This window comes from Microchirus variegatus (genome assembly GCF_963457635.1).
Source record: "Microchirus variegatus genome assembly, chromosome: 10".
NCBI lineage: Eukaryota > Metazoa > Chordata > Actinopteri > Pleuronectiformes > Soleidae > Microchirus > Microchirus variegatus.
In genome coordinates this window covers 22,907,549-22,926,291 of record NC_139811.1, presented here as the reverse complement: position 1 = coordinate 22,926,291, position 18,743 = coordinate 22,907,549, and the positions used below count along the sequence as shown (strand labels likewise).

The 18,743-nt window shown below is 38.3% G+C and overlaps 1 protein-coding gene across 1 annotated transcript; it reads left to right on the top strand.

Moving 5' to 3' along the window:
* Positions 1–1,521: 1,521 nt before the first annotated feature.
* fmnl1a (formin-like 1a) lies at positions 1,522–17,924 on the top strand (the record flags this gene model as incomplete). The annotated part of the gene is made up of 25 exons (XM_083896622.1): positions 1,522–1,707; positions 5,492–5,575; positions 5,799–5,885; positions 5,962–6,035; positions 6,841–6,924; positions 7,007–7,156; positions 7,659–7,767; positions 7,873–7,949; positions 8,047–8,140; positions 10,036–10,110; positions 10,586–10,696; positions 12,728–12,877; positions 12,971–13,072; positions 13,559–14,132; positions 14,223–14,347; positions 14,432–14,634; positions 14,772–15,006; positions 15,105–15,173; positions 16,415–16,495; positions 16,581–16,710; positions 16,798–16,961; positions 17,035–17,136; positions 17,244–17,339; positions 17,647–17,761; positions 17,860–17,924. The coding sequence occupies 25 exons, from the start codon at positions 1,522–1,524 to the stop codon at positions 17,922–17,924; spliced, it is 3,342 nt and encodes a 1,113-aa protein (XP_083752748.1).
* Positions 17,925–18,743: the final 819 nt, after the last annotated feature.

The following is an 18,743-nucleotide window of genomic DNA, read 5'->3' as shown; positions in this document are numbered from 1 at the left end:
ATATAGAAATGCATAAATAAATAAATAAATGCTTTATATTTATTTCTACATTTCTGTTCACCTACATTTATTTATCTGTATATATTTATACATTTTAAGCATTTATTTGTGTATTTATTTATGCATTTACTGGTGCATTTATTTATATATTCCTGTTTTTTTTTTTTTTATACATTAATGTATGTATTGATTTATTTATGCATTTATTTATTCCTGTATTTATTTATTTATTGACATGTCAGGTATGGTCCTCCATACTCTTGTAAACAGTATTTTCTTTGAAATTATATTCTCTGCATTCAAACCATTCAACTGTCAAATTAGTTCACACAATGCTGATTAAGACTATAAGTGACTGGTATTGTGTCAGACAGACAGAGGCAACAGCAATATCGCTCTAGTAAAGTGAGATAGATGCAAACAGGTATACTGTATACATGACTGAAAACACAAAAAGTGCCCTTAAAAGGCTTCAGAAGTGACTTGCTCAAAAATAACCTGATCATTCAGCAGATCAGGGCTGATATTATTGATTGGCAGAGTCAAAGGTTACACACTGACTGTCTGGGAATGGCTGAGCTACAAAATTATAACTCGGCCACAAATACAGGGAACCCTACACGCAGTATGTAATTTTCAACACAGAGTGGCGCTGTTGGACAATGCTGAGTACCTGAATGCCACAAACAAACAACATGCTGGCCTCACTTGAAGGGAAATGAGCCAAACAAATGTGACCCCAGGATCCATGTAAGTGAAGTTAAAGTGTCTTCAGGAGAACATAAGGTTCCAGTGTGCTGCAGTGAACTGAAAGTGTGGGTTTAGAATAACTTTTTCTGTGCTTTCTCTGCACCTGCTTGGTGAGCATGTGTTTCCTCTAACCCTGCGTGTCCTCTCTACTCTCTTACATACCTTATCACACTCATCACCATCACCGTCCACCTACTGCATGCATGGCACGCCTAACGGTTACCATGTTTACTTTCCACCCTGTCCTCCACCCCAGGTTCTGTTGCTGTCATGCACAGGAAGTTACTCTTCTGCTTTTGTGCTTCTGCGGTTTCTGTGTTGTGTTGCATAGAGTGTCACAGTCCCCTCTCCTTCCTCTCACACAGGCACCACTCCGTTCTAACCTCGACAGAGCACTTCTCGGTCAACTGTTGTGAAGAAGTGCTACGAGACTTTAGTGTCTGTTTTGTTTTTAATTGTTGTTTTAGAGCCTGGGACGTTCGGACAAGTCACCTGTTTCTGACCAGAGAGTGTCAGGTTGATGAGGGGACAGACATGAGGACAGAGTACCTCATTTCATCTACCAACCTGTCCTCAGGACCAAGACAGAGGCAGTAACCCAGCAGCTGCATGTTCTTCTCTCTGAAGACCCGCACACTTGAAACACTTTAGGCCTGCTCACTGGTGTAGTCGTCTGGAGTGGCCGCTTTTGTTGTTTTTTTGGGATACACTAATTTCTTAGGAGAGTTTTTGTAAAAAGCTGTCCCCCTGGATTACTTGTGGAGATTAGTGATGGGGAATGCGGCTGCAGGGGGCTCAGAGCAGGAACCGGCTGAGGGCCGAGAGGCCAGGAACTCGGTCGGGGCAGCTTCAGGAATGAGTGACCCCACGCCAACCTTGCAGAAGAAGCAGCCAGCTCCCCCCAAACAACCCATGCCCCCAGAGGAGGAGCTGGAGGAGCGATTTAACGTGGTGCTGGTGAGTAGACGGAGCAAGAGGGTGCACGACAAAAACTCACAGATTATGCTTTTGTAGTATTACCATCACACACACAGGAGGAAGCAAAGAAAAAACAAACCAAGTCCAATTTACTGTCTCTAATTTGTTGTGTCATCATCATCTTTTAGAATATCTAAATCTAGAATCCCATTTGTCTTAACTAAACAAATTCCTTTCAATTTTCCCGAAAACAAAAGCCATTTAATGAGCAATTTAGCCAAATTATATTTGAATAAATGTCATCAGCTGTTCCATTCACTGTAAACACAATACAGTTAACGGCTTCTTTCCCTCGCTGTTTCATTTGAAGTTGTCAGACAAGGAAAGGGTGATAAGTGCACACGCAGGCATCTGGCCTCAAGGGGAAGTTGAGCAACACGTTTACACGAGAGAGACCAAAAGACCGGAAAGCAAAAAAAAAAAACAGTTTTCAACAACACTCTTAAATCAATTCTGACATCATAAAACACAAGGTGTGAAAACAAGTGTTTGGTAGCAGAGACAAACAAAGCTTTTAAATCTCACTGCATCTAATTTATCTATCTTGTTTTTAGTAGAACTTCATTGAATGGATTTTGTGTTTTAGGTTTGTCTTAATCAGTCTCCACATGCGGCCCGCTACTTAATATCAAGTTATCAAGTTATTTATGTATGTTTTTGAGTCATTTTGCATCATAAATATGTTTATATTGTGAACCAATTATCATTCCATATCAAATCAAACACTTTTATTTTGAAATTATGTGAAATCATAAATTATTATTTCGAAATCCTCAGTGATTTCTTTTGTGGTCAAACCAGAATTGCTCAGTTTTCTTTGGTCCTACAGGATCACAAGAAACCAGAACATAATTCATAATTAAAGGACTAATGTCTAAAAAACAGTGACACCTAATGGTGAGACATTAAATTGTAACGCATGAACGTCCTCTGCTCACCCCCCCTAAGCACATTTGGAAACTACAGTATGTTGTACTCAGAAAGGATGTTGTACTTAGTTTGCATAATCTTCCTCCTCAAAATGCAAAACTGGTTAGTTTGTCCATGCAGGCTCCTGTAGAGAAATACAAGGCCCCTGCAGTACTGTGCATGTGTAGATTTACATAAATGTTACACAATGGACCTTAACGAAGCTGAAATCAGAAACATTTAAATAACCCTTAAAAGAAACAGTCAATTATGAATTAGCTATTAAAATAGTTGACACTTTTGATTAGTATTTTAATCAGAACTTCCTTATTTTAATACCACTTTTTGTTACATTTTAAAATGGTACTAACCTTAACATCTTATTTATTTTATTTTTATCAGTGTGTTCATTACAGTGACATTTAATAAAAAACAAATTAGTCAGTAGACTACAGACTTAATGTGTGAATCTGACAATATAAATGTCATAATGCTTGAGCGCATAGGGTGACTTAAATGTGTCTGTCTGACGTTTTTTTTTTTTTTTTTGAAAGTGTACTATGTTGTTTTATCACTATGTTCTTTTACGAAAGTATGATGTCACTTCCTCTTTGGCGAAAATACCTCCAATCTAAATGTCAGAGAAACGTTTGATTCTTCAACGACACACATCTCGCGCTGCAAGGAAACGAGGGCTGGACGTCCTTGTTCATGTACTGAATATTACCATACACGCATTATAGCAAAGGTGTGGTACCACGAAAACCCACAGTGTGACCCCACCCTGCCTCGCCAAGGATTGAGCCTCTAAAGTCGACAGCAGCAAAGCGACAGAGACATTTCCGTTATTACTTCTCCTTTTTGTGTAAAGAAGTGTGAAATGACAAACCTCTGCTTGAATGCTCTCTGTTAGATTTATGATCGGTGGAAGTTGAAATGATGAAATCCTGAGGACGTATGTAGGACATATATTCATATACAGTGCTTAAATGTATTAGATCACCTGTACTGAAAATGTGGGGAAAAAAAACTAGATGAAATGAGAAAACAAATATTTTATGAATCTTTTAAAACCTTGTATAAAACTAAAAATCTTATTTTCATTTATTTGGCAAATCAAAAACTGAATTCACCCTTTCATAACCAAATTTGACTCGGGTCACTGGGCTTCTTCTGTGAGAAGAAGTCAGAAGTCAGAAATGAATGAAGCGTAACATTAAACCACTTAAACAATGATTTCTGTTCAGGAATGCAAGTAAATATGCAAAACTATAATTTGACATTTTTCATCAAGAAATAATAATGTGCTTTACTATTTGGATTTTTTTGTAAAATAATAATATTATGATTATAATTATTATTATTATTATTATTGACAATAATAATAATAATAATAATAATAATAATAATAATAATAATAATATTTTAGAATTAAACATATAATTTTGGTTAAAGAGCTACACACTGGTGTAATATTCATGACAGAAACATACAAAATTATTTGGATATTTAACAATATGTAGCATAAACCACTATACATACTATATAGATAGAGCAACTGAACTCATAAAACCAAACCAGTGTATGTAAACTATAGAATTGATACATGTTGTGCTATCTACTGCCTCTCTGGTCAAACAACACAAGCATTAAAATTTTGCCAGCGTTTTTCTTGGTCCAGTCTCATTGACCCAGACTCCTCTACCTTTAAAAATAATTAAAAAAAACTAGCGATGTCTCTTCCAGACCACACCCCCTGCACTGCTCCCCACTCCCCCCTCCTCATTTTTCAAAATAAGGCATTGGGCGGATTTGTGTCAGAAGACGAAGGTTTCCAGGCTAGAAGATTTCAACAAACAACAAAAAAATAACATTAAGTTTTTATTTTTACCTTAGTATTATTATTTTTTTAATCTTATTATGTCTCTCTTTGTGCTGTTTTTAAGTGTTAAAGTGTAAAACACCTTTAATCTGCCTTTATGTATACAAAAAGCTTTATGCACAAAACAAACCTAGCCCCCTAACATTTGCAATACATATCTTTAATAAATGAATCACAACTCTATTTGTATACGTTATTGACAACATAAACATGCCTGGGAAAAAGTTGATTTGCAAACGTATTCCCCCTTAAACCACTTTAAACTACTCCGTTCTTAATTGCCAGTTGACTTTCAGAGTAATACTAATACAAGGTGACAACTCAAACTGAAAGAATGAACTGTCGAAGTGGTGGCAGATGTTCTTCATCTGTTCTTCATCCTCCACGCAGCCAACAGGATTATAGTGCATTCTATTCAGATTGTGTTAGAAAGATGTTGTCATGTACTTTGTTTAAACATCTTGATTAATTTAAGAATAATATCTTACCTGTATATGATAATCTTTAGATCTCTTAAATCAAAAATAAAATTATAAAAAATAATAATAAATTACAACCAATAACGACCAGATTTTGAATAACCCACAGTAAAGAAATTCAAGTGGAATCGGGAAGATTTAAAAGTGATAATTAAAAGGAAATTAAATTTAAATAAATTTGAATACGCAATGGTACATGGTATCCCTTAGCAACCAATTGAGACATACACATAAACACTGAGTCATCCGCACTTCCTGCTGCAGGTAGTGAACACCCTTTTACTTTATACCGAAAGTGCATTTGTGGTTTTGAAGACTTTAATATTGTTGCATCTGATAGAAAGGTGAATAATTATTATGTACTGTACATACATGACATAAACACACTGTTAATCTTACATTTGTCTTCTTGTATTCTATTTAGGTCTAATTTAATCGAATCTCTAGATTCCTTGTGTTAAATCAATGTGTTATTTTCCTTTAACCCTTTCAGAGCTACATGAATTTGCCTCCAGACAAACTGAAGCTCTTGAGTCAATACGACAATGAGAAGAAGTGGGAGCTGGTCTGTGATCAGGTGAGAGCATTTGATATAAGATACGTAAAACTCTCAAAGTGGGTGATATGACACGGCGCTGAGTGCTGTGTGAGAAAAACCACCAGCTTTTCTGTGGTTTGAGGCGTCGACATGGAGACGGAAAGACGTTTGACGTCCGCTCTGTTTACACAGTCAATAATAACAACAGTTTGGGGTTGATTTTTTTTAAAAAGTGACTCATCTGCAAATGTTTATTTCCCAGGAGCGTTTCCAGGTGAAGAGTCCTCCATCCACGTACCTGACCAAGATCAGGAGCTTTTACCAGGATCAAGGAGGCGTGTCTCGAAGGGTCAGTGTCACACCGCACCGTCCATCCTGACCTATCTCCACCTAAAATCTTACAATAACATTGTTTGCTTGTTCAGGGGAAGAAAAGGATCCAAGATGCCACTAAGGTTCTTAAAGATCTGGAGATTTCCCTTCGCACCAATCACATTGGGTGAGCTTGTTGAGTTGAGATGAGTCTTACTTCATGATTTATGTAGTTTTTAATGAGGCACTTAACCCTTAGAACACAGAGCATTTAGGATGTTTTTTTTCCCCCCCATAACGATGTTGAAACTTATGTTTTCATTTTCACCAACTATATAAACACACCGGAGCAAAAAGTACACAACATTTAATAAAAATCAGATTGAATTTGAACACATAACATAAGATTTTGTAAAGCCTAAAGATGTGACCTACTGCCCTGCCAAAATGTGTTTCAATCCAGTGAACTCAATAATGAACGTGATAAAGTTCAGATGAATTAAGATTGATTTTAGCTCCTGATTTAAAATAAAAAATTTTTAAGCTTCTTTCAGCCAGAAATATTGAAAAAGAATATAAAATATTGTCTTTTAACAATTTCCGAGTCTCAGTTTTTGGTTCCAATATTTTTTGCTCTATAGAAAAATTAAAGTTGAAGTAAAATTTAGTTTACATTTATTTTTCCTCACTTTTTCTTCATTGGAGCGCATTGGAAACACTATTTAGCCTTCAGTTAGCATCAAAACTCAAAAGTTGTTTAATATGTCCTTTGTGGGCTACTGTTAAATCACTTCCATAGAGCTGACCTCAATCTGGGGTCATGAAAAACAACAATCTGTGTAGATTGTTGTTATTTACTGTAAAATATAAATCATTTTACAAACTGGACCTTTAAATTATAAACATTACAAATTCAACAATTGAGTCTTCTGTTCTTTTTGTGGGTTTTACATTGTGTTTGTAAAATGTCTTTGGTGTGTGTTTTCGTGTAGATGGGCTCAGGAGTTTCTTGATGAACAGAACAATGGTCTGGATGTTCTGGTGGAATATCTGTCCTACGCACAAAGTCATGCCTCGTGAGTCACATATTCAGGGCTTTTACAGTCAAATAATTCTGTCTCGAGTAGATGTTTACTTTGTGTGTGTGTCCCTCTGTAGGTTTGATTTGGAGAATAGTGTTGAAAATGGCGGCACCCTGTCCGACAGAGGAAAGCCGGCGGAGAGGTCGATGGAAGATTTGACCAAGAGTCCCAGCAGCAGCTCACATTCACACGGGATGACCAGAGCTGCTCGGGCTCTCACTGTGAGGTAAGTAAGCTCGAGAAATATGATATATTATTTACAGAAGAGGTCAAGCAATATCTGGTAAAAAAAAAAAGACACTGCTATTTGGAAAATCATTCTGACACAGTGCTGACTCGTAGAATGTCTATATTATCAATTACATACATCATATATTTTCATTATTGATTGATCTGACATACATTGAGAGAAAAAGAGAGGGAGAAACATGTAAAATACACACAACTACAAACCTTTACATGTAATTAATCGATAAAGAACAAAACTTCAACTTTATTTGGAAATTCTGTTTTTATCGTCACAAATATTGTTTTATGCAATATTATGATGAAATATCGCTTTGGTTAAATTTGACTTTTTTTCATTTGTGTAGCCCTTTCCTGACCAAACTAGATGCTCAGTGACCCCCAGGTCCACCCAAGAGTTTGAGACTCCTGCTCTAAACCCTCTGCACATAATATATCCACAGTGCAGTAACTGTGGCCCTTCATTTGTCCTCCTTCTACAGGATAAGCTCCACTCTGGTGAACAAGATGCACAAAAAGCCCCACTCGTCCCACCAGAGAGATGACGTGCATGTGTGCATCATGTGTCTGCGAGCCATCATGAACTACCAGGTAGAGTCTGAAACATCGCCTGCTTCCGCTGCCGCTTCAGTTTCTCATCAAAACCGAACACATTTACCCACATCAGCTCCGTTTTTATCTCCCCTCTGCTTTTAGTCTGGTTTTAACCAGGTGATGACACACCCACGCTGTGTGAACGAGATCACCCTCAGTCTGAACAGCAGGAACCCCAGGTGAGTGGGGTTTTTTTTTGTGTGTAAAGACAATAAAGTGTGATGTGATGATCTTTCTCTGTGTGTGTCAACACTGAGTTATCTTCTGCTGTGACAGAACCAAAGCTCTGGTGCTGGAGCTGCTGGCTGCCGTGTGTCTGGTCAGAGGAGGACACGACATCATCCTCTCTGCGTTTGACAACTTCAAAGAGGTGAGCTGGAACCACATAAGGTGATATAAAGGTGATAAACAGACACCTTTGGCATATAAAACTTCCCTTCCCAATCCCACTTAATTAAAAAATATTGCAGGAGATTCTCTGAGAATACGTTGATTGACTTATGATCCAGTGTTTACGGAAAAACATACTATGTTATAACACTGAACCCTTTTGGCTTCATTTTCATGCGTCAGTAAGAGGTTGAGATTGAAATTGAAAGTGTGTGTCTGCTATAACAGACTGTAAAAGTATTACATATGTTCAATATCAACCAACAAAGTATCTGAGAGAGAGGGAGAGAGAGAGTGTGTCACAGTCTGTGATCAACTTCCTATTCACCCATTTACCTTTTTATAGTATTTTTTCGATATTGTACATTCACAACTGTGGAAATGTGTGTTTATTATTTATTACCCCTTTCCTTGCTGTCTTTGCTGCTATGACACTGTCAATTTCCCCATTGCGGGACTAATAACGAACTCTCTTATCTTATACCTAATTTAAAGCCACGGTTCTCAAACTGAGGTACGTGTACCACCAGTGGTACGCAAGCTTCCTCTGGTGGTACTTGGAGGAATATCAGAAATATACACCAGGGTATGAGACCTGAGTGGTAGAAAATGAAACAAATAACCAAAACAATTATAATAAATTAAATAATAATTATTAAAGTCACCTTATCTGTCGCTCCAGCTTGTCACTATACCAGTGTGTGAGGTATATCTGAGGAAGAGGAGGATGACGATGAGAGAGCAAATTATCTTATTGGGAACAAATCTGCCTCCTGTGAAAAGTCCGTAGCTGTCTTTGCTCGACCTATTTACACTACTGTATTTTAGCGATAATGGTGTTACTTCAAGTGCTCAATATTTACTTTGTATAAAAAAGTTTGAGAACCACTGATTTCATGCACATCCTTGTATTTTTTCTCATCTGGTCAAAACCTTTTTTGAGAGGGGTACCGAGGCTTTTTAGCTTCAGTATCGTTCAGTATTTCAGCCTCTGTTCTCACTCTGCTCACATCCCATGCATTGAAGTGCTACGATGAACCGTGTTATTGGAAGGCGGTGGGTGGTGGTGAGTTCACCACACAGTGATGGCCTCATTTAACTCTGAGTGTCATACATATGTTTTAGACTTCCCCTCCTGCATTACTCACCCTGTGACTGACTCACTCCACCCCTCACATGCACCATGCTCATCGTTTGGCACATCATGTGCACAGAAAAAAGAGCAGTCATGTCTGTGTGTGTATTATTAAAAGTATAGAGAAGAGTTGAGAATATTTTACTTAAATGAACCAGTGATTATTTAAGTAAGGGCCCCCTGGTGGCTCTTGGTGGTGCTGCAGTTGGGCAGCAAGAGCTCGTAAAAATGAGTTTTGTCATTAAGCTGTTATGTTCATGTGGACAGAGTTTAACAATTTATTCATCATTTATAGAACACTTTGTTTTTTGTCCCTTAACTTAGAAAAACCAACTGCTAGAAAAAACTAGTAAAACTACTAAGTAAATTCAACTCAATCTTAGCAAACAGAACTTAAGTATTTACTCATCTTGTGTTGTAGATTTTTTTTGGGGGTAAAATTAATATATCAATATAAAATATAAAATATATTACACATATTATAGTTTCCATATGCAGAGATTCAGACTGATTCAAATGTCAAATGTTATTTTCAGACTGTTTATGATTTTTTTTTCTGTCATAGAGGATTTCCTCAGTTTGAAATTTAAAACAACCCTGAGTTTGGAAATGGCAAATTAAACTGTCAGAAATGAACTTGTCTTGTCCTCCTACTTCCCCTTGTGGACAACGGTTGAAATGCATTCACAGAAGTTATTCAAGTAAAAATATCAATAAATAATATCTTTTTTTTCAAAAAGGTGAGCAAGGAAAAGAACCGCTTTGAGAAGCTGATGGAGTACTTCATCCATGAAGACAGCAACATTGACTTCATGGTGAGTCTGTAATTTATGGTGATACTGTTAGAGTTTTACAAATCTGTTTATTGTTTCATAATGTAATCATTTTATTGGTATAGTACTTTTAAAAACACAAGTTTATAAAGTGCTTTGTTAGAACAAGATTATTCACTCTCATAATTATTTATTTTATTTATCTTTTTACCTGATTAGGTTTCATTCAACATTTATTATTGATATTGACACCATTTTATCTACAACTTTGACTCTCTGAACGTTCTTATGTTGTTGTATTTTCTATTATTGATACCTTTTGAATGCATTAGTCTCAAAGTTAATTTTTATTCGATATCAACCACCTATAAAACCCTTTGAATTTCACGTGAATCATTTGGAAAATAACTGTATAAATACATTCTCATTGGTTGACAGATATACATTTATTATAAATGAAATAATCTGTTGAGGTATAGATTCAAACTATGAGCGATTGTGTGGTGTCTGTTTCCAGGTGGCCTGCATGCAGTTCATAAACATTGTGGTTCATTCAGTGGAAAACATGAACTTCCGTGTCCATCTACAGTACGAGTTCACTCACCTGGGACTTGACAAGTACCTGGAGGTCAGTATATGCAGGGGCGCAGCTTGTGAACAGGCAAGGCAGGCAACTGCTTGGGGCCCCGAGCTGATAGTGGGCCCCCAACACTCGGAGTCGGAGGGCAGTTTTAATGAAATGTGCAGTGACCAGCCACATCCCAGTCCCCCTTAAAAAAACAATAGGGATAGGGAGGAAACCTCCCTAAAGGGGCCCCACCTCACGTTAACCTCTGTGAAGTTATCGTTCTACAGTGTAATGCATATCTTTTTTACTAAGTTTATATTGGTTTTTTAAAAGCTATTTGCAGTATTTTATTGTTCTTTACATCTATATTTTCACATACTTTTTAATTACAAGATTTTTCCATGTCCATGTCCATGTCCATTTCATTCGTTTCGGAAAAAAAAAATTTGTTTTAACTCATACATTTTTCGTTGGTGTGGTGAACACTGGTTGGAAGGAAGGGCCCCCTGGGAATTTTTGCTTAGGGCCCCTACAGACTCTAGAATCGCCTCTGAATATATGCAAAATAATGCTCAGCCGAAACCATAATTTACCTGTAAGACCAAAATGGCTGAAATTCATTCACAACTCAGTATTAAGAAACAGTGAAGGCTAACATGAGAAAAAGTGAAAGAGCCTCCACAGTCGGTGTAGACAAAAAGAAAACAAAAGGTATAAAATAAAAATACCATTAATTTAGGTTGTTTTGTACTAATGTCAAAAAATGGTTGAGTATTCCCCAAATGTCAGACATCCACACATTCAATTTATTCATGTCATAGAGCATATTTCAATTTAAGAAACATAAATTATGAGAGAAAACAAATATTCAAACCAATTAAGTCATTTAAAGAAACAGAAATTGAAGCCCATATAAAGAAGCAAACATTCAGTCTTTTTTTCCAAAGAACAACAAGCAACATTTCGAAATGTTCTTGTCATCCGGTGACTGCACAGAAACCTGTGGTGTCTAGCAGGTCTTTTTTCTGCCCACTCTCTTCCTCATTCTGTCAGATGTCACTGTTGCTACACACTTGTTTCACTTTATTTATATCTGAATACAACTTGATAAGCTCATATCACACACCATCTTATCATCTGGTTGTGAGAGAATTTCTGAACTTGTCTTACAGTCTCTCCGTCAGTGTTTTTGACTACTTCATACCGCTCAGTTTACAGATATCTTTTATTCTAAAAGGGCAAGTGTGTAAGAATGAATAATCTAATCTAATGATCAGACAGCAACAAAGTCACTCCTCCCCTCAGTTCTCCCTTTCCCAAGCATATCAGGGAACTGCATGTTTTTTCTTCTTCGTTTGTATCATAAGCTTCCGATTTAAAATGTGAAATGCAAAGTGTTTGCATACAGGCAGCTTTAGAAACCTAGCAAGTCACGTCCTACAGGTAAAAGTCCAGAAGATGAGTGTGCATCATTCGGGCAAAAAAAGAGCAGAAATAGAAAAGATTAGATTCTTTTCATTTTAATGCAAATATACATTTGTACAAACATACTTACGGGTAGTAACTAAATGTTACTTACTGGACCTTTAAATAAAATATATATAAAGTGTTCAAACTTAAAGGTGCATTATGTAATAAATCTAAATCAACTGGCCATAAAATCCTCCTAATATGTCACAGAGACTCATGAATAATTTTCATGTAACAAACTGAACTCACCAACAACAAAAGTACAGACAAAATATTTGCATTAAAAAATATATTTTACAGACTGCAAATCATGTTTATGTTTTGAAATCATGTTTTTTGCATGTGGCGCCACCTACCGCCGTCTACCAATCATTGCAGTCAGTAGAGTCTCATCTGCCGAGCAACCACGGGTTGCCAGTTAGGTCAGAAAACGAAACCTAAAAGACCTTGGTATTTTGAATTTGAATGTAGTAACCGTTTTTGGCCACATTCTTACATATGGCACCTTTAAAACACAGACCAAACGGTATGAATTGTAATGCTCAGTAAATTCAGTATGCATATTATTCTGTAAACATGCAACACAATCATTAACGATTATGTACACCCTTTCTGCGCCAGAGTCTGAAACAAACAGAGAGTGAGAAGCTGCAGGTCCAGATCCAGGCCTACCTGGACAACGTGTTAGATGTGGGCGCTCTGCTGGAGGATGCTGAGAACAGAGGAGGGGTTCTGGATCACGTGGACGACCTGCAGGAACACAACGTACAGGTGAAAATAAAGAGAATCTCAGTGGGAGGGAGATTAGAGAGAGATCTCTTCTGTTGGGATGATAAATCACTGATTTCCTGCGTTGTGTTGCAGCTCAGCGCTCGGCTTCAAGAGTATGAAAATCAGACGACGGAGCGAATATCTGAGCTCGAGGCTCAGCTCATGCAGGCGACCAAAGAGACGGAGCTGCTCAAAGTAAGTGCTGCTGTGTGAGTTGTACAATGTTTAATAGGGACAACTAGACAGGCAGGAGTGTGTCTGTATCAGTCTGCGGTTATAATGAGGTCAGAAGGTCAAACTCACATTATTCTAAAAGTCCTAATTTAAAGGATGCAGTCTGACTGTTAGCCAGGAAACCACTTTGGCCCAGACTGAAATATCTCAAAGGTTATTTGATGGATGGATGCATTTTTGTTAGTCGGTGGTGTCCACTCATGGTGCCGTGCTTTATCATCTATTTTTCTCTAAGTGGGAACATTACTGACTCAAAAAGTTTTCCTTTTACCGTCAGACCCTTGAAATTGAGAGACTTGTGTCTTTTAGAGTAGTTTGCGTCTATAATGTTGCAATACAACCTCCTTCTCTTAAGACCGAAACACTCTAGATTAGAGATTATTTAACTTGAATTTGAACCTAATGATTTCACGGACAGCAACTTTATGTTTTGTTTTTACCTCACAGGAAAGCCTGCGAGATTCCTGTTCTCAGGTCAGTGCTCTGCAGCAAAGAGAAAGAGAGCGGGAGATTGACCGGGAGCGGGAGAAGGACAGGGAGCGTCTGATCGCCTCTGGCCCTCAGACCTCCTCAGAGCTGGAGGAGAAGATCCATGAGCTGCAGGAAAAGGGGCTGATCCGTCTCGGGCGCAGCGCCTCAGGAGGTCTGGACGTCCAGGTTGTGCCGGTCACAGTGGTCGAATACATCCAAGCTCCACCCTCGTCCTCAGTCACTCAGCCCTCTAGAGATTCAGCATCCACCCTCCATGCCTCTGCTTCTCCTCCACCTCCACCTCCACCTCCACCTCCTCCTCCACTTGGAGGAGGTCCACCACCTCCGCCTCCGCCTCCGCCTCCCCAACCTTGTGCTGCACCACCACCTCCGCCTCCTCTGCCTGGTGCTGGGCCACCACCTCCACCTCCTATTCCTGGTGCTGGACCACCACCTCCACCTCCTATTCCTGGTGCTGGACCACCACCTCCACCTCCCCCACCAGGTGCTGGTCCTCCACCTCCTCCTGGAGCTCCAAACACTCAATCAGGTGAGGAGTTTGACGGAGAAAAGAAGCAGAAAATGATAAGAGAGGATCATTATTTGTTTATCGAGTCATCTTCACTCTTGTTTTCCTCAGGTATAAAGAGCAAGAAACCCATTCACACAAAGTTCAGAATGCCGTTGTTGAACTGGCAGGCCTTAAAACCAAACCAGGTGACGGGCACCGTCTTCAATGAGTTGGACGATGAGCAGGTCTTGGGGGTAAGAACATGCTTCCTCCATCTTTCATTTGTACTGATAAGAATGTTCTCAGAGGTTCATTTCCCATCTTTGCTGTTTTATCAGGAGCTCAACATGGAGATTTTTGAGGAACACTTCAAGACTCGGGCCCAGGGAAGTCAAACAGATTTCTCTAATGTGAAGAAGAAGTCGGTGAAGAAAAGTCCCAGCAAGACTTCGCTGATGGAGGCAAACAAAGCCAGGAATCTGGCCATCACTCTCCGCAAGGGAGCGATGTCTCCATCTGACATCTGCACTGCCATAGAGATGTACGTGCCCTTGTTGCGTTTTCTGACATAACTTCCTCAATAACGTTCCTCTCGTACACTAATTACTATACCTGGTGACCTGTACCAAGTGACAATGAATGAATGTAGTAATTACTATGCTTCTGTTTCTTGGACAGGTATGACCAGCAAGCTTTGTCCTTAGACTTCCTGGAATTGCTTGAGCACTTCATACCCTCAGACTTTGAGATGAAGCTGCTGGTGAACTATGAGAAAGATGGCCGCCCACTGGAGGACTTGACGAGCGAGGACCAGTTCATGCTACGCTTCGGGAAGATCCCTCGTCTTAACCAGCGGATAAAGACTCTCACTTTCATGGGCAACTTCCCAGAGACCGTGAAGCGCCTGCAGCCGGTCAGTTTGTCTCATACATTATGGTTTGGGTTTGGTAGGAGAATGAGATTTTCACCAGACAGTGTTGATTTTGTTTGTTTTTTTTGCTTCATCCACAGCAACTGAACTCCATCATTGCTGCATCCATGTCCATCAAGTCTTCAGTGAAGCTGAAAAAGATTTTGGAGGTGAGTAAAAGACACTACAGCACTTACAAAATGTGTGATTTTGCAATACAGGTCTTTTTTTTTAACACACAGGAAAATATTGTAAAATCCATTGACGGTTGTTGACTAGATTACAGTTTGACTGCCAACCACCAGCAGTTGTCAGGGATCACCAACATGTTTTTCACTTGGAATTCGATCACATTTACAAGTGAGACCTCGCTAAGACAGCTTCACACACACAGCTGTGCAATGACATTACAATATGAAAAAATACAAAAATTAGTCGTATTCAGTAGAGAAAAAAACATAACAGTATTGATTTACCCAAATTTGGAATCAGAGATATTTATCTTTGTGGCATGGCATTTTAAATAGTTATATAGCAGTTTCTGTCCTGTCCTGTCTTTATCCCATTGTCTCTCTCTGTCTGTGTGTGTCAAACATTACGTTACAGTTGCAGTTGCTGCTGTAGCAGATTGCGGCACTGGTCATGTATTATAAAACTTATTTCTGCTTGAAGGGATAGTTTGGGATAGGTCTGAACTGCCCTGCAGGGGTCATTGGATGTTCTGTTCCTCTGTGCTGTTTGGGCCTGCTGCCTGAATCTATGTGGTGGGGTTGTGGTGTCTCAGTCTCACTTATCGTACACCAAGTGGCAGACTTACATACACACACATAGTTACACACATACATATATTCTCACTAACATTAACACGCACCACACCTATAGCTACAGATATAAATTACACACAAGTAAACTTAGAGGCATATTTGGGCTGCAGTATCACACGAATGAAAGGTTAGCTATGTCGCTACAAGGTTGATTTAGTTAATTGTGGTTGTTTGGTTTCAGTGTTGCTGTGGTCTGAATGTGTTTATACTTAACATCATGTTCCATGAAATGATATTTTATATTATATATAAAATAGCGTACATATATAGAGGTAAGTATATTCATGTCTGCGGGTTTATATGTGCAGATAGTATGTATATGTGTATATGGGTTATATATTGTTGATCTGTACCGATGTCTATTATTTTAATTTTTTTCCATATTGTTTGTTGTATTGTATTGTATTGTTTTTTTTTGTCGTTGTTTGTATTGTATTGTACTGAAAATGGATTTTGCATCATAGTGTGTTTCATCCTTGTAATCACGAGGCTTTCACAGGCTTTATCAAACCTGCTCCCTGTTCCCAACATCTCTGAGTACAGTTTGGGTCTTTCGCAGAGTTTACATCTAATGTGTTCACCCGCAGATTGTCCTTGCCTTTGGCAACTACATGAACAGCAGTAAGAGAGGTGCGGCGTACGGTTTCAGGCTGCAGAGTCTGGACCTTGTGAGTAGCTTTTCTCAGTAGATTTACTTTCTCACTTAAAAAAAAAGAGAGTCTATCACCAAAATCTGATATCTGTACTTTTTAGCTGTTGGAGACCAAGTCAACCGATCGCTCACAGACGCTTCTGCACTTCATCACGAACATCATTCAGGAAAAATACTCAGACTTGGCCAATTTCCACACGGATCTACACTTTGTGGACAAAGCCGCTCTTGGTACGTGCATGTGCACTCCTGTCACAGAGTTTGTTTTATACAAAAAATCAGGGAAAGGTATTCACTTCTTTTTTTTTTTTTTGCCAGTGTCCCTGGACAGCATTCTTCAGGACATCCGCTCATTAGAGCGAGGAATGGAAATGACTAAGAAGGAGTTCCTGGTGCAGGACGACAGCCCTGTGTTGAAGGAGTTCATCAAAACCAACTGTGAGCAGCTGGAAGCTCTGATCAAAGACAGCAAGACGGCACAGGTGAGCCCTCACTTCCTGCCAAACGTGTCACCAAACACCATCACATGCTCACACATACATGCATCTGCTGCAGGAGGCGTACGGCTCAGTGGTGGAGTATTTCGGAGAGAACCCCAAAACCACGCAGCCCTCCATGTTTTTCCCGATGTTCGCACGTTTCATTAAAGCCTACAAGGTAAGGATGGATCTTGCTGTGTGTGTATGTGTGACATTTATCCATCCATCATGTCATGTTGATTGAATGTTAATGGGATTTTTTTCTTCCCTGGATTAAACACACAGACGGCACAACAAGAGCTTGAGCAGAAAAAGAAAATGGAGAGCGAGAGGAGCGAGGAAAAACAGTCGCCATCTCCCAACAAAGCTGGGACGCCAAAGGTGCAACATTTGAAATATGTATCAGAGTTTTTTAAAGGCTGGGAATCTGTAAACCCTTCTGGGTTTATCATTCTTATTATATATATATATATATATATATATATATATCTTTTTTTTTTTTTTTTTAATCTGAGATTCTGAAATTCACCAATGTTGAATTGATTATTAGGGCCTTTTGGAAAAATGTCCAAAAAAAAGCATGAATTCTGAGATTAAAGTTTGAATTGAAGAACAAGTCAGTCAAAAAGTCTCTTTACTCTGACTTTAATCTTAAATTTTTAATGATTTTGACTCTAAACTTTCTTAGGGACCTGTGACACCCAAATTGCCGCAGATGGACCTGATCGCAGAGCTGAAGAAGAGGCAGGTGAAACCACAGGTACGCGAAGGGAAGGACGGCGCTCTGGAGGATATCATCACAGGTAACATTGTCATTCTGCAATTATGTAATATGTTGGCTATTCAATTTTGGGTAAAATACAGCTTTAATCTCAGTGCATTTGTTCGTATTCTGCCTCAGATTTGAGAAACACACCGTACAGGAGGACAGAAGGTCGACGGACGACACCGCGTCAGGACACTTGAACCACCTCTGGTCCAATGTTTTTCTTTTTTTTGTACCTAGAATAATAGTCATGCATACAAAATACAAAAAAAAAACAACAACAAAAAATACTTAAAGTGTTCTGTATGTACAGTATATCAAGATGTAAAACTTGCAATATGACATTGTGTATTGTTGTTAACATTTTATTGCTTTTGTTATGTAAATATACTTAAGTGAGAAACTATTTCATAATTATAACGCAACAGTCAAGCAAATTTGATTTCTGCATTTTGCTAAGATGAACAAAATGTTTCTGTAATGCCTCATGTCTTAATTAAAAATTAAAATCAATATTTTATTTCAAAATAAAGCTATTTTAACCAACTGTTTGCTTATTTGTATTTTGTCAAGTTTTGGACATACTAGCCTATAACGATTTTGTCAAATGTTTAGCGACATACTAAAGTATGACTTTTTTGTCAAATTTTGGACAACCTACTATAATATGACGTTTTTGGTCAAATCTTGGACCAACAATTTTTTTTCTAAAAAGTGGTCAAATTTTGGAAGACAAACAGTGCCATGACTTTTTAGTCAAATTTTTGGACAACATACAAAAATACGATTTTTTGGTCAAATTTTGGACGACATACTATACTATGACTTTTTGGTCAAATACTGAACGACATAGTATAGTATGACATTTAATATAGTATGACATTTTTTTAAATTTTCAAGGACAAAGTATAGTATGACGTTTTTGGCAAATTTTGGACGACAATGGATAGTATGACATTTAATATAGTATGACAAAAATGTTTTCAAATTTTGGAGGACATACTATACTATGACGTTTT